Below are 22,591 nucleotides of genomic sequence, written 5' to 3'. Positions count from 1 at the left end.
TCTGGACATTGTTTACCAACATGTGAATGTTTAACTGTTTCTATGTGAATTGTTTTAAATTACTATTATATATTATGTTACATTATATTACATTACATTACATTACATTATATTACATTATATTATATTACATTATATTATATTACATTATATTACATTACATTACATTACATTATATTATTTGGAATGTGGTCTGGACATTGTTTACCAACATGTGAATGTTTAATTGTTTCCATGTGAATTGTTTTAAATTACTATTATATATTATGTTATATTACATTATATTACATTACATTATATTACATTATATTATATTATATTATATTATATTATATTATATTATATTATATTATATTATATTATATTATATTATATTATATTATATTATATTATATTATATTATATTATATTATACTATATTATATTATATTATACTATATTACATTACATTACATTATATTACATTTTATTGTATTACATTATATTATATTATATTACATTATATTATTTGGAATGTGGTCTGGACGTTGTTTACCAACATGTGAGTGTTTGACTGGTTCCATGTGAATTGTTTTTAATATAGATTATATTCTATTATATCACATACCATATATCATATCTCATATCATAACATATCATATAATTTGGAATGTGGTCTGGACATTGTTTACCAACAGGTGAATGTTTGATCAGTTCCATGTAAATTGTTTTTAGTTAATATAATATATAATATATAATATATAATATATAATATATAATATATAATATATAATATATAATATATAATATATAATATATATTATTTAGTTAATATATAATATTACAATATATTACATTATATTATAGCCATATCAATGCTATACTAATACTATACTATAGAAAAAGAAAGGATACATCAGGAGGCTTAACAAGAATGATAATGAAAACTCGTGACTGACTCCTCAGAGTCCAACACAGCTGGCTGTGGTTGGTCATTAATTAAAAACAATTCACATGGACCCAATCAGACATTCACCTGTTGGTAAATAATGTTCAGGCTGTATTCCAAAGCAATCAGATAATTATTGTTTTCATTCTTTTCTGGGGTTTCTCAGCTTCTCAGGATAAAAATCCTGAGCAGAGAGGGTTTTTCAGAGCATATCCTGGTGGTGTGGGCCAGCAGTGCTGATGTCGCCTGTCTCTGTTTCACACAGGCACGATGACTTTGACTTCATCTCGGGAACACGCATGAGGAAGCTGGCTCGGGAAGGGGAAAACCCCCCCGATGGCTTCATGGCCCCCAAAGCCTGGAAAGTCCTCACCACCTACTACCAGTCACTGGAGAACAAGAATTAACTCCTCCTCCTCCTCCTCCCTAGAAAATTCAGCCTGTATTAATAGTGAGCAATGATCCATTGATTCCCTGTGACACAGATCACTTGCCATGACCCTGGGATGTTCCTACCTGGGTCAGAGTGTTTTTACCAATCAGAAATACTTTCAGCCTGATCCTTCTGCCCTGAAGCTGCTGGGGGTGTCCCCATGGAGTGGAAGGGATGGGGAGAGGGCCCTTTGTTCCCAGCTGGCACCAGGACGTGCCACGGTGCTGCCAGTGCAGAGGGGCCCAGGGCAAATCCTGCCCGTGCCCTGCCTGGAGCAGAAATGAAGAAGTGCCTTTCCTCATTGTGCCTTAGACAGTTTTTGCTAATTAACAGCAGAATCTTTTTAATGCCTCTTTTTATAAAAAGGACTATTTTTAAGATCAGCTGTGACCACCTCCAGTTCCTTGTGGCTGAGCCAACTCCTCACTGCTTCCTTCCTTCCTTCCTCCTGCTTGACCTCTGGGCTGAGCATTCCTGTTGCTCCAAGTTCAGGAGCCTGTGAGGATGTGCCGTGTTATCCCTGGCACAGGAATCCACCCCTGCACTCACAGCCCAGCTGGGGAGCCTCTCCCGGGAGGCACCACAAACCCCGAGATCCCTGAGAAAGCTCTGCACAGCGAGGAGAAGTCAGCGATGCTGGCACTGTGCTTCCAGGTGGCAGCATGGGCTCCCCCTTCCCTCTGCCCCAAAGGCAAATCCGGGACAAAACAGCAAAGTCACGGCACCAGGAGGGTCTGGAGGACCGGCTGAGAGAGGCTGCAGCCTCATCCACACCTGTGACCTGATTTATTCCGTGTCTGCGGATGGGACAGCCCGAGGGCGGCAGGAAAGAAACCCTTGTCCCCCAGCCCTGTGTGGTTCTGCTGCTGAGCCCAGGGCCCGGTGCTGCCCCAGCCTGGCTGTGTGAAGTCCCCGCGGTCCTTGTCGCCTTCCCCACCCTCACCCGGCACGGACATCGGCAATGCCCCGCCCGAGGCTTTCCCGCTGGCTCGCGGGAGCCGCCGAGGTGACAGAGCGGCGACAAACAGCGGCGGGACAGCGTGGGGCACTGCGGGAGCCCGGGGACGGTGGCAGCGGAGCAGGACGAGCAGCGCTCGCTCATTGCAGCCTCGCTGCGGGTTGGTGCGCCTGGCCCCGGGTGTTCAGCAGCGGCCCCCGGGGCCCTCGGGATGTCCCCAAGGAAGGACAATCAAGGACAATCAGCGTTCCTCTCTTCTCGTGCTCCTGTTTGAGCTCCAGCAGGATCCACGCTCAGCAAAACCAACCTGCTCTTGCTCAGTACCATGAGCTGCAACCTGCTCTGCTGTGCCCAGGGCACACTGCCTAAACCTTCATGTATAACTGGAAAATATCCTTCAAAAAGGGTTTTTAGAGTCTTTTTTTAAAGCATTTGGAGGAAATCTGTGTTTCACCTCAAGGCAAATGCTGCAGCCTCTGTGGGAGCTGCCAGAGCACCAGCACCAGCCTCACCCAGCCAGGCCCCAAAAGTGACATTCCCAAAAGTGACATTCCCAAAGGTGACATTCCCAAAAGTGACATTCCCATTTAGGATTTCTAAGGAGTGAAACAGCACTGTTGCTGCTCATCATGAAATAATCCTGTCCCCCCCAGTGAATCCAGGTGGTCACAGCAGAACACAGATGTTGTGTTATCATTTTAAACCAGAGTAGTGTCCTGATTACCTCTGATTGAAGCACGTGGACTGGGGGGTTTGTAGTCTATTTATTAAAGACATGAGACTGGAATTTGTACCTCAGCTGATGCATCTCATGATTTAATATATTCTGAACTCGATACTCTATGAAACACTCACTTTTAGTACAAATAAATATTTATATGTGTAAGCAGCTGTCACTTGGTGCTTTTTGGGTGGAGCTTTGCTGGAGGCTGGCTCAGCCTGGGCCGTGCTGTGCTTGAGCAGCTGTGCCTGAAGCTGTGGGAGAGGAATTGGGCTCTTCCCCCTTCAGAGAGGCAGGATCAGGTGCTGAGGGCTGGGCCGAGCCTCTGGAGCCATGGGATGAAAGCAGCCACGTCCCAAACCCTCAGCCTGTGGAGGAAATTTCCAAGGACTCCCACAGCAGCAACAAGAGTGGAAAATGCGGGAGAGTTCCTGGAGAAGAGGAATTGCACTCCAGCTGCAGAAAGTGCCCCCAGGAGCAGTCAGAAGTGACTCCCTGTGCCTCTCCAGCCAGCTCCGAGGAGTTCTGGGCGGCAGGGAAAGGCAGCTCCAGCCAGAGCCGGGATTTTGGAGGCTCAGCAGTGACCAGGGGCTGTCCCGGGTTTGTCCTGCTGCCGTGCCCGCCCTCGGGGTGACATTAACCCCTGAGGGCACACCTCACACTCAATGAAAGCCAATCGAGACCTGCCCGCGCTGGGGTTTTACCGAGCAGGAAACAGCCTGGAAATAGAGTACAAAGAGCCCTCCAGCACTCGGTGCACTGTCTGATGTCAAACTGCAGAGCCAGCAACCTGAACTACTGCCCTTTTATCCAGGTATTTCCTGGAGAAAATGAAATATGGGTGATATGGGGCAGTGTCGCTGTCATCAGCCACTGGAGGAAATGAGAAGGAGCCAGCACCAGAGGCAGGAGGTGCAGGGGGAGCTTCCCAGGCTGGCATTTCCCAGGTGTCACTGTCCCAGGCTGCTCCAGCCTGGCCTTGGGCACTGCCAGGGATCCAGGGGCACCCACAGCTGTGCCAGGGCCTGCCCACCCTGCCAGGGAACAATTCCTAATTCCCAATATCCCATCCAGCCCTGCCCTCTGTCATTTTGAGGCCATTCCCTGTGTCCTGTCCCTCCATCCCTTGTCCCCAGTCTCTCTCCATGTTTCCTGCAGCCCCTTCAGGCCACAGTTTGGTGACCCCAGAGCTTCTCCTGTCCAGGTGAGCCCCCCCAGCTGTGCCAGCCTTTCCTCCCAGCAGAGCTGCTCCATCCCTCTGCCCATGCTGGTGCCTGCCCTGGATCCCAGGCTCACCCAGCCCCAGCCCTGAAGTGATTTATGGCATTTACATCCCAGACTTTCCCCATTTCCAGATCCCAGCAGTTCTGCTGTGCCTGAATTCCTGCAGCCCTGTGTTAGACCACTGTGCATCTCCCATTGCTTTGGATATAGGGAAGAAGTCTATGCAATGATTCCATTGTTTTTATCCTCCCCCTCCCATTTGGTTTTAGGATTAAACTGGCACAAACTCAGCCCTGCATTCCAGGGGCAGGACAGCAGGGAGCACGCTGAGCTTGAGGGACACTGTCACCAGCCCCTGACACCGTGTCATGGCAGGGCTCCAGCCCTCCTTATTTCACTTTATTTTCCTTTGCAGTGCATTTGGTTTTACATCATTCTGTGCCTCCAATGTTTCCCTCCCCTCACAGGCAGCAGAGCTGTGACACAGCATCCCACCCTGGGCTTTGAACATTTAATTCCCTTTACAGATTTGGGCTCAATTAGTGCACAGTTCATACCATTATATGAAAAAACCACAAGTTTTTGACTACCTCTGACAATAACTCCACTAAAAAAAAAAAACCCCAAACATTTTTGCCACTCACATTTGTAACCCCTGGCCTTTATCACAACAGAACGTTACAAGAATTCACCAGAACTGGTACCAGCAAGGACAGCACGTTGCTAAACCACATCAATAAGCCCAAAATCCATTTCCTCCTCTTGAAATTCACAGATCTGAGCATGGGACAGAGTCAAACATCACAGAGTGTCTCTGCTGTGCCTCAGGGCTGTGACACTTCAGGGGATGGTGCCACGGTGGGGCTTGCAGAGACCGAGGGAGAAGCAAGTCCTGGGGACAGTGCACAGGAGCCCAGAGAGCTCAGAGAATGTGGGGATTTAGGAAAGAGCAAGTGGGGTTCTACTCTAGCTGCTCACAGCAAGGGAAAACCAAAAAGAAAATCAGCCTTCATTTAAAAAGCCTGCAAAAGCAGAATTCATAGAAAAATTAAAAATATTCAAACATTCTTACAGAGTCATTTACTATCTTGACTAAATGGCACCAGATTTCAAGTGGTCATGTGGAAGAAAAATCAGTAGCATTTCAAATGTTGCTTTGTTCTAGGAGCAGTTTCTATCCTGGCATTTGCTGCTAAAAGGTACAAGTGAACTGAGTATCGAGGAACCTTTTCCCTATACAGCTTCTGATTTGGTTTGCTTCAGGAAGGAAGTAGAAAAGATTTTCCATACTCAAGTTATCTACAGATTATGTCTATATATATGTAAAAAAAAGTGTGGCTATGTACAGGTCCTGCACTCACACAGCCAGCCCGTGCCAGGCCCTGCCCCTGGCCCTGGCAGCAGCCACTCCTGCTGGGAGGCTCCAGGGATCCCTGGGGACAGCACTCAGGCTCCTGGGCTGGCCTCAATTGTTCCACTCATGATCTGTGCTTCCACTCCCACTGGGAATTGCAATAACTTAAGAGGTTGTTGTTGTATAAAAACGATTCCAGGAACAGAACTCCCTTTGCCACCCCTGCTCCCACCCCCTGACACTGGTTTTGCTAACTGATTACAGAAGTCAAACTAAATCACGTCAGGAACTGCAAACACACTCTTTTGTCTTAATCAAACACGATCTCCATGGCCAGGTTCTGCATGGAGACATCCTTGGATTTCCTCATCTTCTCGATGGCCCTGTGGAGATCCTGCTGCTGCACGGGCCGGATCTCATCCTCATCGTGCCTGGGGAGAGAGAGACACCAGCCAGGTGAGGGGCCAGGGCTGGGACAGCTGTGCCAGCTGTGCCCACCCTCACAGCCATCCCTGCCACCAGCAGCTCTGCGTGGATCCACTGGAACCACAGAACCACCGAGGCTGGAGAATCCCTGCCAGCCCCTGGAGCCCCACCTTGTGCCCAGCCCAGAGCACTGAGTGCCACCTCCAGCCCTGCCTGGGACACCTGCAGGGCTGGGCACTGCAAAGCTCCCTGGGCAGCCCCTGCCAAGGCCTGGAATGGAATTCCAGAATGGAATGATGGAACTGGGATGATGAGTGTGTAATTTGAATATGGAAGACTTAAGAGTTGAAGGTTTTAGAATACAGTAATGTATATAAACAAGATGGAGGTTTCAGGACAGAGACTGATCCTTCTTCTTCACCTTCTTCTCCATGGGTTTGGGTGGTTTTGTGTAACTGGATAAAAAGTCCACATTGCAGGCCATGGGTGGTTGGTTATTGGTTAACAGTAAAAATCATTCAGGTGTCATTTCTTAATTGGACAGTTTATCCTTAAAAAGCCTTGCAGAGAGAGAGATGGAGCTCCATTTTTAGTTTGTCAGAGTGAAGAACTCAGGGTTTGTGAGGCTGTGACATAGATAAGAACTAATTCACCCTTTGCATGCAGAAATTGCTGCTGCTGTCCCAGCTGAGCCTCCCCTGGCCCAGCCTGAGGCCCTTTCCCCTTGTCCTGTCCCTGTTCCCTGGCAGCACAGCCCGACCCCCCCTGGCTGTCCCCTCCTGGCAGGGAGTTGTGCAGAGCCACAAGGGCCCCCTGAGCCTCCTTTGCTCCAGGCTCAGCCCCTTGCCAGCTCCCTCAGCCCCTCCTGGGGCTCCAGCCCTTTCCCCTTCCTTTGACACGCTCCAGCCCCTCCATGCACCCAGGGTTGCTGCAGGCATGGCAAACAGCAGAGGGATGTCCCAGCGCTGTGGCAGCAGCAGGATTTGGTGGCTCAGGAGCTGGTGCACTGAAGCCTGGCACTAACCAGAGCAGCAGCAGGACCTGGTGCACTGAAGCCTGGCCCTAACCAGAGCAGCAGCAGCAAGATTTGGTGGCTCAGGCCACCTCCAGCTTGGACACCTTGGAACGAGCAAGGCGCCGAGCTGATTTTCAGAGCCAAAAGCAACAAGAGGCAGTGAGCTGTGAGGGGCTGTGCACAGTGGCAGCAGGGCAGGGCAGCAGGACACTGCAGCAGTGTGTGGCCCTGTGGCAGCCCAGCCCCAGGGCAGCAGCAGCAGTGAGGTGCAGCAGCCCCACGTACACGTCCTCCTCGCAGGCGTTGTTGACGTACTCCCGCACGCAGAGCAGCGCCGCGTCCCGGCACATCTCCTTCAGGTCACTGCCCGAGAATCCGTCTGTCTCCTTGGCCACCTGCAGCAGGTCCACGTGGCTGTCCACCTGTGGGGAGATGCAGCTCAGCCCAGGGACGCTCCAGAGCCAGGGGCTCTGCTCTACAACAGTCTGAGATCGTCTTCGTTTGGCAGCTTTGGGGAGCTGAATTATTCCCTCGCTCTTGGAATCTCCAAGTGGGTCACACCATCACATGTGTCAGCTCATCAAACCCTGCCATTGGCTCCAAACCCACAGAATCTCAACCTGTCATGGACATAATTGATGGAAAATCCTTTCATTAGGATCTTATGTCCTGAGAAGCTTCAGCTTCTCCATGTTTTGCTGCTTTGGAATGAGATTTGGAGAACTGTTCACCAGCATGTGAAATGTCTTTACTTGATGGCCAGTGACAGCCACCTGTGCCAAGGCTGTGAGCAGTCACAAGATTTTCCTTTCCTTTCCTTTCCTTTCCTTTCCTTTCCTTTCCTTTCCTTTCCTTTCCTTTCCTTTCCTTTCCTTTCCTTTCCTTTCCTTTCCTTTCCTTTCCTTTCCTTTCCTTTCCTTTCCTTTCCTTTCCTTTCCTTTCCTTTCCTTTCCTTTCCTTTCCTTTCCCTTCCCTTCCCTTCCCTTTCCCTTCCCTTCCCTTCCCTTCCCTTCCCTTTCCCCTTCCCTTCCTTCCCTTCCTTCCCTTCCCTTCCCTTCCCTTCCCTTCCCTTCCCTTCCCTTCCCTTCCCTTCCTTCCCTTCCCTTTTCCCTTCCCTTCCATCCTTTCTTCTATTCTTTTAGTATAATTCCAATATATCATTTTTTAAAATATAATATATATAATAAAATAATAAATCAGCCTCCTGAAACATGGAGTCAAGATTCTCATCTCTCCTCTCCTCCTGGGACCCTGCAAACACCAGCACTCCAACCATCCTTACTCACCTTGGCAAGTCCTTGTGGATACATCCTGGGAACCCCTGAACATTGGTATATCCTGCACTGATCACACTCCTGCCTGGCAAAAACTGCATCCCAGCAATAGTGACCCCTTTTCCCAGGAGCCCACATGAGTTTCTCACCTGTTCCTGCTTTACACAGCCCCAAACTGGGGGATTTAGAGGCAAAATTCTGTGTCTAACTCAGTGCACTGGGTCAGGCTGAATTCTTGCCAGGCAATACCTCAGGTTTATTCCATCTTTTTATGGCATTTATTCCTTTCCCACCACGTGCATCAGTTTTTCCTTTTCAAAAAGTTAAATCCAAGGCAGTCTAATAAAAGGCTGAAATTCAGGGGTGACTTCTTTCAAGACAGAAACTATTCCCTAAAATCATGGTTTAAGTCAGGCAAGGAAAGAGGAGGGCAAAATTCCCCTTGCAATGTGAAGTCTGAGCTTCAGAGATTCAATTCCTCCTCCTGTGGGATCACCAATACAGGCTGTTTTTTTTATCTCCCTGAAAAACTAATTTCTGTGGTTCCCTGCTGGTGAGCTGTCATTTTTAGGCCTCTTAAAAAAAAATTCAAGTTGGTTTTACTAATAAAAGATACTTAATAGGCTGGAGCTCAGCCTACAGACACTTTGCAACATAAACTTGAAGGCAATTAGTGGTGCTGATTAAATTTGGGAGGAAGCTCTGAAGAACAGGGATTCCCTTTCAGGTGTGCTCACACCTCATCCTTTCCTTCTCCTCTGAAATTTGAATTATGGATCAAAAGCAGCACTGCCAAAAAAAAAAGCCATTCCTCCTCACTTGAGTTGAGCCAAGAAAGAGTTAAAGAATCAGCAGCATCTTGATTTCCTTCAAATTTCCTTCCCTGATCTAAACATGATTCACCTGCACCTTTTTGGAGAGAGCAATCTCTTCTCTTGTAAGAGAAGAAGCAAATGGAGGCAGAGAACTGCAGTCACTGCTCAGAGGGGCTGATTCACCCAAGCCAAGAGCCACAAAGGATTCCCAAATTCTCAGCACAGTGCCCTGGCAGATCACCTCAGCCTCAGTGCAGGGCAATTCCAAACCACACATTCTGCAGGGCCAGGGCTGCACTGGGGGCACCAACGCAGCCATGAGGCACTGGCAGGAGCTACTCACATTTTCATTCTTCAAAATCAGCTTCAAGATGGCCTCTCTTTGCTTCAGAGCCTGAAACAGAGGAAACTGAAGTTACCAGAGGACAAAAATGAACACTTGTGACGTCCCAGGGCTTTCAGTCCCTTCAGTTCCCTCACCCAGGACACGTGACACACACTGAGGGAACCTCTCTGATGGCAAATTCCCTTCCACAGGTGAGGCTTGGGAAATTCTAAACCACACAAATCACACACTGTGTGATTCAAAACTCCCCCAAAACCCCACAGAAACCCCACACATCCCATGGGTACATCCTGCACTAACCTGGATCCCAGAACAGTGACCCCTTTTCCCAAGAGTTTCTCAGAACTCTGCTGTCTGCACACCTGATCCTGCTTTGCACAGCCCCAAACTGGAGGATTTAGAGGCAAAATCTTGTGTCTAACTCAGTGCTGGAGGTTACTGAAGAGTCATTCCTGGGAAGGTCAAACACAGGCAACAGACCTGGGGTTTGTGCCTGCCAAACCTCACTTCCATCATTAAAAAAGGGGAAAAATCCCCCCACAGACAATCTGGCAGCTGAAAAGTTGCTCCTCTGTCCCAAAACCCACTCCTGCCATTTCCCTCTGCTTTGCAGGCAGTTTTTGATGAGTAATTTGGGGCCTTTTCATCTCAAACTCAGTTATAAAATCTGCAAGGCTTTCCCTGCTGCCCCTGCCTGTTCCCAAGCCACAGCACAGCAATTATTCCAGCTGCAGTGAGAGCCAGGGCCAGTCTGGGCTGATCACAAAGCCCAGAGCAGCTGTAAGCTCATGGCAGGGCTCTAGGGGGGTAAGGAAAATCTGTTCTCCTGGGAGAGGGAGCCAATCCCTGCAACCTCCCAGGGCACAGAATAAAGATGGGGCTTGATAGAATGGCACCACAAAGTCCTCAAAGCCAAATTTTTGTCCTCTGCTAACTGCAGGAACAGCTGGAGATGAGGAAGGTGTGTGGAAGCACAGCTTATAAATGTTACACAGGTTATAAATGCTGTTCCCAAAGGGATCCACTCCCATGGAGGGAAAGTCAGTTCCAACAACACGGGCGTGGGAACACAGCTCCTCTCTTGCACAATCAATAAGAATTTTACTCCTCCAGTTTGCTCTCAGCAAAAATGGATCATGATTTCTGTAGCCAGGAGGGAATCCAAGCACAACTGAACTCCTGATAACACTGACACAAAAATGTCTGGTCACATCAGCAGGCATTCAAAGGTGAAATAGCTGGGAAAGGATGGCAGGAGCAACATTTGGAGTAAGGACAATTGATAAAGAACTTAAGAAATAAATCACAGAACCATGGAATGGCTTGGGAGCTGAAATCCATCTCATTCCAAGCCCATCACAGGCAGGTTTTCCAGTGTGGAAGGCCTGAGCAGAACTCAGTTCCAAACCAGCCCTTCCCAGTGTGCAGCACCCAAACAGCTCCATGCCCAGAGGAGAGCAGGGCTGAGCAGCTCAGGCTGTTGTTCCAGATAAAAAAACCCAAGAGATCAAAACTTCACCTTAAAAATCTGAGTTCTGGATGTGCTTGGAAAAGCCCTAAACCCAGGTGAGCAGAGGCAGCACTCCTGCAGGGAAAGCCCCCTGGGGCAGGGCAGGCAGGACTCACAGGCTGGTTGATGTGGAAGCGGGTGGGCATCCTCCTCATGATGGCAGAGTCCAGGTCCTGGGGCCTGTTGGTGGCTCCCATGACAATCACCTGTGTGACACCAAGAGACAGAAACCAGAGCTGGGACACAGCCACAGGCTGGGAATGTCACCACCAGCCAGGGATCTCCCCCATTTCCAGAAGTTACATAGAGGTTTCCTGGCACTGATGTCAGCAAGGGCAGCCCTGGTGCCACAAACACCACCTGGGGGGGAGATTTCAATGAGCCCAACTTGAAATCACAAACCCCAAGGAGGAACTTAAAACTTCTGCTTGTGATGTCACTCTTAGTTCCTGGTGGAATTTAAAAGGAGATATTTCAGGAAGGTGCTTTAAAATGTGGTGGTTTTGTGCTGTGCTGGAGAAAGAATCACAGAAGGTTTTGGGTTGGAGAAGACCTTCAAAGTCATTTTGTTTTAAACTCTTCATCAGCAGGGACACCTTCTGGGAGACCACCATGGCAAGGGGATCACCTGGTACCCACATGGTGTCTTTTAAACATTCAAAAAGGCATTCCAGGAGCTCCAGGTGAGCAGAGGGTTAAAGGTGCCCGAGGCAAGCCCAACACCAGACAGTGTTTACCTCCCTGCAGCACTCCACCTCTTAACCCCAGAACAAATTTACTCCCCATTCACAGCTGCCTTGTTCTCCCATGTCTCACTCCAAGCTGTGTGCACGGTAAACAGCCAGCCAGGACAGTGACAAACGACAGGGTGGTTAATCTGGGCTGCACGACAGTGACAAACGACACGGTGATTGTCATTACCCTGGGAGGGCCAGCAGGGCTGGTAGCCCGGCAGCGTCACCCTGCCACCTAGAGGCACCGGGATGGCTGGCTCGGGCATGATCCACACTTCTCTGGGCTTCATTTTCCTGATCCAGGAAAAGGAAACCTTTCCTCAGCAGGTTTAGCTCACAGCTGAGTGTGGAATTCCAGGTGGGATCAGCACATCCACCTCAACATTTCCCTACAATTTCCTTCAAGCATTTGGGATTCTGGTTTTTCTTACAAAAGGCCAACACTGCTGAGCTTGAGAGACCCCAGATTGTCTCAGTGCAGGGAATGAAGAATTTCATTTGCTCCAAGGAATTGTCAGTGTGCTGGGTAAAAAAGGTAATGCACTGTGCTTGGAAGATGGGATCACCTTCCAGTGAAGGGTTCATACCACTGCTTTTTACTGATGGGGACCTTTAACCCTCCTCAGTACCTATACATCACTGGTTTTTACTCATTTTGGGGAAAAATCAGCTGAAAAACATCTTTAGCACATGCTTGGGAGAGGAGAAAAAGCTGTTTATGGAAAAATACACATTTGAAAGGCTGAACATTTTCAATTTAGAGAATAAATGTTCCATTGAAGGGCTTTAAGATTATCCCAGGTGACACCATGGCACTTCAATCAAGAAGTGGTGTTTCCAGATGAGATGGGATGGGCTTTAAGGTGCCTCCCATCCCAAACCATTCTGGGATTCTGAATAACTCTAATATAGCTTTCTGAATTCAGAATCCCAGAATGGTTTGGGATGGGAGGCACCTCAAAGCCCATCCCATCTCATCTGGAAACATTTATTGATTAAAACCAAGCTAAGCACAAAGCCAATGTTCTCAGGAATGACCTGTGGATACAACTCCCCTCATTCCCCCAGAGTGCTGGGAATCACTGACAGGTAAAAAGCCTTTGGCATCCCTGTTCCCAAGCAGCTCCAGCCCCAGAATCCCAGCTGAGGGGATGAGGGAATGCCTGGGGACTCACCTGGCAGTTGTAGTCAGTGTCCAGCCCATCCCACAGGCTCATGAACTGGGCTTTCATCATGGCCGTGGCCTCGTGGTCGGTGCTGGATCGGTTCCTCAGGAAGGAATCTGGGCCAAAGCAGGGATGCAGTCACTGCCAGCCCCATTCCCCTCAGGAATGCACTCCTGGGCTGCTCTCCCAGCTCATGCATGCATTTTCAATCAGCACTGTCAGCACACTGCAAGTGCTGCTAAGGGTGACAGTGGATTCTCCCCCATTCCTAAGCTCCTCTCTCCAAGGACACCACACAAGTGTGCCCCCATCACAGGGGATTCCCCACATCCTGTGCTCCAAATTTTCACCTGCAGGAAAATTTCACCTTTCACCTTAACCTGCATTCATGGAGAGCAGCCTCCCTGTTGGACCCTTCTCTAGGTCTGGATTGAAGGCCCTTAAGACAGTAATTCATGCTGGGATTCAGGTGTTTATTATCTCTTATCAGTAAAACAGTCTCACTGCTGTGAGTTCTGCAGCAAGGCACCAAATGGCAACAATCTCTTGTTCCAAGGGCTTTCAAGACTAAACTGTCCAATGAAGAGCTGACACCTGGATTATTTTCCCTTTTAACCCAATAACTGATCCCACAGAGCTGCCATGGGGACTTTTCTGCCCAATTCCAAAATGCCACCCAAACCCATGGAGAAGGAGGAAGAAGCAGCATGAAGAAGAAACCCAGGGTGACACCCTGTGCCCTCCATCTTGCTTCCATCCACAGCACACTAAAAATCCCAAAACCTCAATTTCTCACCAAGTGATGCACCTGCACTGCTCTCTGTAATCTACTGCACACTTTTGTGGGTTCTGGTCTGTTCTGGAGTTTGGGAAACTTTCTCCATGAGTGAGGGACAAAGTCAGGGCTCCCCTGGGGGTCAGGGTCAGAGAAATATTCCCAGTGCTCTGGGTTTCCACAGCTCCCCTCCTATTCTTCTGCCCCATGAAATTCCCATTCCAGAGCTCTCCTAAAACCATATTTTACCTCTCTTATGTGCCCTGACAGCAGAAGCACTGAAGTGTATTTGTTGCTGGGTTTCCTCATGAACAAAAATAAGTAGGAATTTGTTTTACTTGTGAATTCCTCCACTACCACCAGGAAAGAAACCCATTGTTTTTCCTAATGTGCCACCATTCCTCCACAATTCTATTTCTCCTCCTGAGCCTTCTTTTGAAGGAAAAGATGACAGCAGATCCATACATCACTGAGCCTACAGTTCAAGGCCACTCTGCTATGGCTACTGATAAAACAAAAAAGAGATTTTTACCTATTTCATCAATAAAAATGATGGATGGCTGGAGCTTTATGGCCAGGGAGAAGACAGCAGCAGCCAGCTTTTGGGATTCTCCATACCATTTATCTGTCAGTGTGGAGGGCTGCAGGTTGATGAACCTGCACCCAGCTTCCTTGGCAGTGGCCTTGGCAATCAGGGTTTTCCCACATCCAGGGGGGCCATAGAGAAGAACTCCTGGAAAATTCACAGAGTTAATGCTTTAATGCAGGCATTCAAAGGGAAGAAATCAAACCAAGGGAACACCATTCAATCAGAGGCTTTAAGGTAATCCCTGTTAAATTACCAAAGACAATTCCCTGTGGAGGAATTTTTCCCCTTTTTAGACAGGAAAACAAATGTCTCCTGAGAGGAGACATTTGAGAGATGACTGATTTATTGTGGGGCTGCAACATCATCTTTAAGTTCCCTTCCAACCCAAACCACTCCATGATTCCATTTTATTCCACACCCAGGACAGAAAATTAACCCCTATTTATGTCCTGGCAGGTTTATTTACAGCTCCTTCCAGCCCTGCTAATAAAACTTAGCACAGAGGAGTGAGGAAAGGAAAAATCCATCACACAACAGACCCACAGACAGTTTAAACAAATTACCCACAATTAAACATGACATCTTGTATTATTTTTAAACTTGTCACACTGCAAGAATTCACAGGAGTGTTTTTCTAAACACAGTTACAAAGAAAACAATTTCAAGAGCAACATTCAGTTAAAAGAACCCAAAACACAGGGAATTATTGAGGTTTTTTTCTCTGTTTATGTGAGTGATGCCCACAAACATCATTACTCTGGAGCAGTGATTTCCTATTAACACCCAGCACAAGCACTTATAAAACTGGGGAGCAGCCTGAGCTGGAAAATCTGCTTTAAAAAGATAAATAATAATAATAAAAAAAAATTTTCCTTCAGCTTATTAAATCATGGCATTCATGTAATTTTCCAGACAGCTTCAGTTTGTGACTTGCACAGAAAGCAGCCTGGAAAAACTAAACCAGCCACCAAAGTGCTGCATTTTCCATCCCTTTGAGCAGCCTTGAGGGGCTCACAGAGCCAGGTAGCAATTGAGAGCTCCAGAAATCAATATTCAGGGAACAAAGCTGTAAATTTGGGTGTTTTGTCCAACATTTTAGGTTTAAATTCTGCTTTTTTAAAAAATCTTTTTCTTCAGTGAAATACAACAAATAAGGCTGCAGGGATTTCAGCAGAGTCCAACTTGTGTTTTACTGTGGAAAATGAATCTTCCACCTGCCCTAACACTGTGTAACCCAACTCTAGAGAGAATCAAGGGATCTCCAGAGGAAAAATGGGATTTCTGTCCTGCTGAATGATGGCCATTTCTAGGAGTGTCAAAGAGCAGAGTTAGAGCTCAACTCTGCCAAAGGACAACACAGGAAATGACAACTGAGGCAGTTAAAAATGCAGGATACAGGGATTGTAATGGCCTGGGGTGCCAGGACACAGGGAATGGCTTCATGCTGACACAGGGGAGGTTTGGGAATTAGGAATTGTTCCCTGGCAGGGTGGGCAGGCCCTGGCACAGCTGGGGCTGCCCCTGGATCCCTGGCAGTGCCCAAGGCCAGGCTGGAGCAGCCTGGGACAGTGGGAGGTGTCCCTGCCATGGCACTGATGGGATTTAAGGTCCTCCCAAGCCAAATGATTTCATGATGGACATCATAACCAAAATTGCTTCATTATTCAGATCAAACTTCCTCACCAAAGCAGGGGAAGCAGGAAAATCTGAGGATTTTCCCTGGCATTGGTCCTGATGTTTGCACTTTGACCTAACAACCCACTTCCTCTTCCCTTTCTGAAAAACCTTTTATATTTCAAATATCAAGATATAAATCCATCACATTCTCTTCCTACCTTTTGGGGGCTGTAAGAGCCTGGAATTCTCAAACAAATATTTCTTCTTGATGGGCAGAATGACAGTGTCTTTCAAATCTGTGATGACATCATCTAAACCTGCAATATCACTCCAGGTCACCTGCAAGGGAAAAAACAGTGCTGGGAATGATCAGCACTGATCCTGCCAAGGAAAAGCACCCACCAGCTTCAAAGAGTGGCTTGAAAATGAAAGAGAAAAGGGATTAAAACTCTCTGCTCTCAGTGATGCAGTTTCACATCACAGAATATTTCCACAGAGGTGCAAACAATGCGAGCCAGGGACAAAAGGGGATTTTGCAGGGAAGTTGCTCACATGCATGCTGAGAGGGTCCACCAGGTGGGCAGCAATGCTCATCTCATACTCAGTCAGCTTCACATTCTTCACTCCTATCTGCTTCATCAGCTTTTCAGCCTGGGGGGAACCAAACAGCAGGAAAATCAAAGGGAAGAAATGGAATGCTTCACTCAGAAATCAGCTTTTTTAAAGAACTGCTGGTTGTGGTTTGAAAAGCTTCTCCCTAAGAGGTGAAATCTTGTTTAAGTTCTGCTGTTTCCTAATGACTTTGTTGTCACTTGAGTGAAACCAAGTCAGATGTTTCAGTTCCCATCAAACAAATGCTTGGACCCTCACATGCCCAAACCCACAACTCCTCTGTTATGACCTAAAAAAACAACCACAACAAACCTTAAAACACAAAGTGTACCCCCCAAGCCTCCAGAACACTTGGAGTTTGGTATTTTCACATGACTCAAGGAGAGATTAATGTATTTTTAAATTCCCAGAAGCCAATCAATTTCTAATATGTGTTCAGTGGGTTTTCCCTCATTTACAAGGAAAACTCATTGTGCCAACACACTTGCAGAATTCAGTTTCTCTTTCTGCTCAAAGTTGCAGTAAGTCCAACAAGGTTTTGGGACAGTTCAGCCCAGCCTCTTAGATAACAGCTGGCACTGAATCCATTGGGAAAGTTGGTTTTCAATTGAAAAACTCATCACAAAAGGAAAACCACCCAACACAGGTCGCTCAAAACCTGTGAAATTCTTGTCAGTCAGAAACCAAACCAAAAGAAATCTGCCACATTTCCAAAGTAAACCTTTAACTTTTGGTTCTGAAGGGCCCCTAAAGCTTTTGCAGAGCACAGATTGTTCCAGTTCAAGGTAAGCAACGAGGCTTTTCATTTTTTCCCTCCCCCCACCTTTCCAAGGCATTTTGACTGCTGGTGAAGGTCTCTGCCTTCACTAAGGTGCCAGAAATGCAGAGCTTTCAAGTTCTCTTTTAAGTTAAGAATTAAGTCCAGGTTTAAGAATTAAGAATTAATTCTCAATTAATTTTCAAGGTTTAAGAATTAATTAATTCTTAATAATTAATTCAAGGTTTCCAAAAGCAACCAAGAGATTGATTTAAGGCCACTGCTGCTCAGCAAAGGTGTCAGAAGCAGAGGAAGCACGAGGCTCACAGAATTGCTGAAAATGAGAGCAAACAGCTCTGATTTTTAGCAACAGTTTAGACCCACAGTTTTGCCACCACTTCAAGCTGAAAACTGCAATTTGTTACACAAATTTGTTCTTTTTCATTTGCTCTACACTGCAATTTGTTATAAAACCTGAACGCACCGACAACTAAACCCCGAGACTGCCTAACAAACCCCAGCTCCCCTCATTCCTCAAGATGCCAAGGAAACAGTGCAGAATGCAATCCTACCTGCTTCTGAGCTTCCACCTTCTGCTTCCTGGTGGGGTCAATGGCATCCACCATCCACTTGATGGTGAAGTAGGTGACGGCCCCGAAGATGGTGAGGCGGAAGATCAGCCCCACCACCTCGTTGCGGCTCAGGGGCCGCGAGAAGGCCTCGGCGTGCACCATCCTCCTTCCTGCCCTGAGGGGAAAAGAGCAAAGGAAAGGGAAATCAGAGCTGGAAAAGCATCTGCAGGGGGGTAGGATGTCGGTGGATAAAGGGGGTTGTGCAGGGAGTTGGGGTAAGTGAATGGAGAGAGGCAAGACAAGAGGATGGGATTTTGGGAATTAGGAGTTGTTCCTGAGGGTGGGCGGGCCCTGGAATGGATTTCCCAGAGCAGATGTGGCTGGCCCTAGAAAAAAGAAGCACAGGGAGGGAAGGAAAGGAAAATCAGAGCTGTAAAAACACCTGTATGGTGTTGGAATGTTGTTGGATGAAAGGTGTTGTGCAGGGAGCTGGGGTAAGTGAATGGAGAGACAGGAGAAGAGGGAATGGCTTCATGTTGACAGACAATGGGATTTTGGGAAGCTGGGGCTGCCCCTGGGAAAGGGAAGGACAGGGAGGGAAGGAAAGGAAAATCAGAGCTGTAAAAACACCTGCATGGGGTTGGAATGTTGTTGGATAAAAGGTGTTTTGTAGGGAGTTGGGATATGTGAATGGAGAGAGGCAGGACAAGAGGATGGGATTTTGGGAATTAGGAGTTGTTCCTGAGGGTGGGCAGGGCCTGGAATGGATTTCCCAGAGCAGATGTGGCTGGCCCTAGAAAAAAGAAGCACAGGGAGGGAAGGAAAGGAAAATCAGAGCTGTAAAAACACCTGTATGGTGTTGGAATGTTGTTGGATGAAAGGTGTAGTGCAGGGAGCTGGGGTAAGTAAATGGAGAGACAGGAGAGAAGAGGGAATGGGTTCATGCTGACAGACAATGGGATTTTGAGAAGCTGTGGCTGCCACTGGAAAAGGGAAGGACAGAGAGGCAAAGAAAGAAAAATCAGAGCTGTAAAAACACCTGCATGGGGTTGGAATGTTGTTGGATAAAAGGTGTTTTGTACAGAGTTGGGGTAAGTGAATGGAGAGACAGGAGAAGAGAGAATGGATTTCATGCTGTCAGAGGATGGGATATTGGGAATTAGGAGTTGTTCCTGAGGGTGGGCAGGCCCTGGAATGGATTTCCCAGAGAAGCTGTGGCTGCCCCTGGAAAAGGGAAGCACAGGGAGGGAAGGAAAGAAAAATCAGAGCTGTAAAAACACCTGCATGGGGTTGGAATGTTGTTGGATAAAAGGTGTTTTGCAGGGAGCTGGGATATGTGACTGGAGGGATGGGACACAGGGAATGGCTTCCCAGTGCCAGAGGGCAGGGCTGGATGGGATACTGGAATCAGGAATTGTTCCCTGGCAGGGTGGGCAGGCCCTGGCACAGCTGTGGCTGCCCCTGGATCCCTGGCAGTGCCCAAGGCCAGCCCTGGCACCACCTGGGATGCTGTAAGGCACCTCTGCCCATGGACAGGCTTCCATGTCCCTTCCAACCCAAACCAGCCTGGCATTCTGTGCTCACAGTGGGCACAAATTTCACACTCCCACTGCCACTTTGGGGGCACTGCTGACCCTGAGTGCCCACTGCTGGAGCCAGGGAAGTCCAGGATTGAAGCACAGAGGTTTTTCCCTGAGAGGAAGCTGACAGCAAAGGCACCTGGCTGCCACATCAAGGAGCAATCAGCAATTCCCATTTGATTAAAAGGAGGTTAAGAGCTGGAGCCTGCACCTGGCAGGATGCATGGGGAGTTATTAATATCCCTGGAAAGCTGAAAATGCTGGATGTGGCACACAGCTATCCAGGGAAAAGCCTGGCTGCTGCAGGAGCCAAGCCCAGAGAGCACAGCACCCTCAGCCCTGAGAACAAAGGGCACAGAGGAAAGAACTGTGCTGAAACTCTGGCAAAATGATTTCTAAAATCAGGGTCCAGCTCTTCCCCAGCTCTGGGAGGGATCTTCTTAAGAATCCCAAATCCCTCCTTGGGCACTGCCCCATTTTCCTTCTGCAAGGGCAAAACCAGCAGCAGCTCCTGCCACTCCTTGGCCACTCTCCAAACCGAGCTGGCAGCCAGGGCAACGCTGGAGCAGCAGAGCCAAATTAACCTGGACCCCCTGCCCGGGGCACCCACAGCCAAATTATCCCTGGATCCCCCTCCTATGGCACCCCTGGAGCCAAATTATCCCTGGATCCCCATCCCCAGGGCACCCAGAGCCAAATTAACCTGGATCCCCATCCCCAGGGCACCCACAGCCAAATTATCCCTGGATCCCCATCCCCAGGGCACCCACAGCCAAATTAACCTGGATCCCCCTCCCTAAAGCACCCAGAGCCAAATTAACCTGGACCCCCCTCCCAGGACACCAAATTATCCATGGATCCCCATCCCAGGGCACCCACAGCTAAATTATCCCTGGATCCCTGCTAAAGGATGTGAGGAAGCAGCCCGGAGCCAGGGGATTGTGCGTGTCCTCCTCAGCCCGATTTGTTACAATAAAAGGGCTCTGTAGTCACTGAGCAAGGAGCAAACCTGCCCAAAACCCCGTGCAGGAACCTCCTTCTTATGCAACGCGTGCCCTGAGCGCCAACCGAAAGGAAAAGCTCGAACAGCGAGGAACCGAAGCAGAACGTGGCCGAGGGAAGCCCCAGCCCCGCACAAAAGCCGAAACCCGGCGGAACTCGGCGTTTGCCCGCCCTCGGGGCCCGCGGCGGCTCCGCGCTCCCGGTCAGGCGCAAAAGGGAAACCAAAAGCGGCAGCGGCGCCGGTTCCCGTTCCGCTGCGAGGGCACGCTGCCGGGAAAGCCGGGCAGCCCCGCTGCAGCGCGGGGATCCCCCGCGGGGCCCGGCAGCCCCGTCACGGCAGCCCCGGGCAGGGCCGGGCCGCGCCGCCCGTGACCTTCCCGCCGCCCCGCAGGTGCGGCGCGGCCGCGGCCGCCGTCCCGCCGGGGCACTCACCGTGCGGCGGCTCTCCGGAACACGGCGCGGGCCGGGCGGCAGCAGGAGAACGAGGAGGAAGGCGAGGAGGAGGAGGAGGAGGAGCGGGAGGAGAAGCGGAGCAAAAACCGGCGGCGGCACCGAGGGCCCGGCAGCGGCGGCGGCGCGTCCGGCGCTTCCTCCGTCCGTGCGGCGCTCACCGCCCCGCCCAAAGGTTCCGGCCGGCGGCGGCCCGCGCGAAGGTTCCGCCCACCGGATGCGGGGCAGCCCCGGCCGGGAGGCGCCGGGAGGGGCCGGGAAGGGCCCGGAGCCACCGGAGCCACCGGAGCCACCGGCAGTGGCCCAACCGAGCGGCTCCACCGGCACCCCCCGGGCCGCGGCCCCCGCCTGCAACCGCCTAACGACAGCGGGAACTCCGCTCGAGCCCCGCTGGCACATCCCACTCACGGTCAATGCGTGTACAACGCGTTAAGTGCAGAGTTAGCATCTAAAACAATACATAGAAAATATAAAACAGGCGTATGTACACATATTTTATATAGAGAGATATAGATACAGTTTATGTATCTATAAAATATGAAACGCGCATATATACACGTTATATATATAGAGAGCTATAGATACAGTTTATGTATCTATGACAAATAAAACGTGCATATATACACATTATATATATAGATATATAATTTATGTGTACATAAAATATAGAACATGCATATATATATACATATTTTATATAGATAGATATATAATTATACATAAATATAAAACATGCATATATACACATATTTTATATAGATATATAATTTATGTATATCTAAAATATCTATTCTATACATATAATTTCTGTATACATAAAATCCAAAACACGCATATATACACATATTATATATATAGATATATAATTTATGTATATATAAATATGGAACATGCATATATATACATATTTTATATAGATAGATATATAATTAATGTGTACATAAAATATAAAACATGCATATATACACATATTATATATAGATATATAATTTTTATATATATTGAAAGTGAAGCATGCATATATACACATATTATATATAGATAGATATATATTTTCTGTACATAAAAAATAAAAAACATGCATATATACACACATATATATTGATATATAATTTATGTATATACAAAATATAAAGCATGCATATCTACACATATATATAGATAGATATATAATTTATGTATTCATAAAATATAAAGCATGCATATATATGCACATTTTCTATAGCTAGATATATAATTTCTGTATACATAAAATATAAAACATGAATATATACACATTTTATATATATAGATATACAATTTATGTATATATAAAATATAAAGCAGGCATATACACACATATTTTATATAGCTAGATTTATAATTAATATATATTAATTATATATACAAAAATTATGTATACAAAAATATAAAACATGCATACAAACACATATTATATACAGATATATATAATTTATGTATATATAACATATATATATTATACATATATCTAATTTCTGTATGTATAAAATATAAGACATGCATATATACACATTAGATATATAATTTCTGTATATATAAAATATAAAGCATGCATATATACACATTTTACATAGCTAGATATATAATTTCTGTATACATAAATATAAAACATGCATATATACACATATTTTATATATAGATATATAATTTCTGTATATATAATATATATAATATATATAATTCATGTATATATAAATATAAAACATGCATAT

At 47.3% G+C, this 22,591-nt stretch overlaps 2 protein-coding genes across 3 annotated transcripts in view; one reads left to right on the top strand and one right to left on the bottom strand.

The window, feature by feature from the left end:
* Window positions 1-3,202, top strand: part of PAPSS2 (3'-phosphoadenosine 5'-phosphosulfate synthase 2) — a 36,088-nt gene extending 32,886 nt beyond the window's left edge. The window contains exon 12 of the mRNA XM_058029228.1: window positions 1,194-3,202. Within this exon, the coding sequence (XP_057885211.1) occupies window positions 1,194-1,335 (142 nt within the window). The 3' untranslated portion in view covers window positions 1,336-3,202. The remainder of the gene's footprint in view (window positions 1-1,193) is intronic.
* A 1,428-nt stretch (window positions 3,203-4,630) lies between these two features.
* Window positions 4,631-21,005, bottom strand: ATAD1 (ATPase family AAA domain containing 1). Of its 2 annotated transcripts, none has more exons than XM_058029232.1 (10): window positions 20,841-21,005; window positions 17,827-18,001; window positions 16,438-16,536; window positions 16,104-16,224; window positions 14,212-14,412; window positions 12,914-13,020; window positions 11,121-11,210; window positions 9,492-9,542; window positions 7,345-7,481; window positions 4,631-6,049 (listed from the first exon to the last, which is right to left on the bottom strand). In XM_058029232.1, exons 2-10 carry the CDS (start codon window positions 17,986-17,988, stop codon window positions 5,929-5,931), a joined length of 1,089 nt encoding a protein of 362 aa, XP_057885215.1. In that variant the 5' UTR covers window positions 17,989-18,001; window positions 20,841-21,005; the 3' UTR covers window positions 4,631-5,928. The 2 variants fall into 2 exon arrangements, with proteins under 2 accessions (XP_057885215.1, XP_057885216.1); XM_058029233.1 differs by having other exon boundaries at window positions 7,375-7,481.
* Window positions 21,006-22,591: the final 1,586 nt, after the last annotated feature.

This window comes from Melospiza georgiana, chromosome 8 (genome assembly GCF_028018845.1).
Source record: "Melospiza georgiana isolate bMelGeo1 chromosome 8, bMelGeo1.pri, whole genome shotgun sequence".
Classification (NCBI taxonomy): domain Eukaryota; kingdom Metazoa; phylum Chordata; class Aves; order Passeriformes; family Passerellidae; genus Melospiza; species Melospiza georgiana.
The sequence above is the reverse complement of the archived record's forward strand: the minus strand, read 5'-3'. Positions and strand labels throughout refer to the sequence as shown.

Coding starts and splice junctions, on each gene's coding strand:
- ATAD1 (XM_058029232.1), bottom strand. CDS start 17,988: ATGGTGCACGCCGAGGCCTTCTCGCGGCCCCTGAGCCGCAACGAGGTG. Junction 11,211..12,913: donor ACACTGACTACAACTGCCAG/GTGAGTCCCCAG, acceptor GGTGTCACACAG/GTGATTGTCATGGGAGCCAC. Junction 7,482..9,491: donor TGATTTTGAAGAATGAAAAT/GTGAGTAGCTCC, acceptor ATCTCCCCACAG/GTGGACAGCCACGTGGACCT.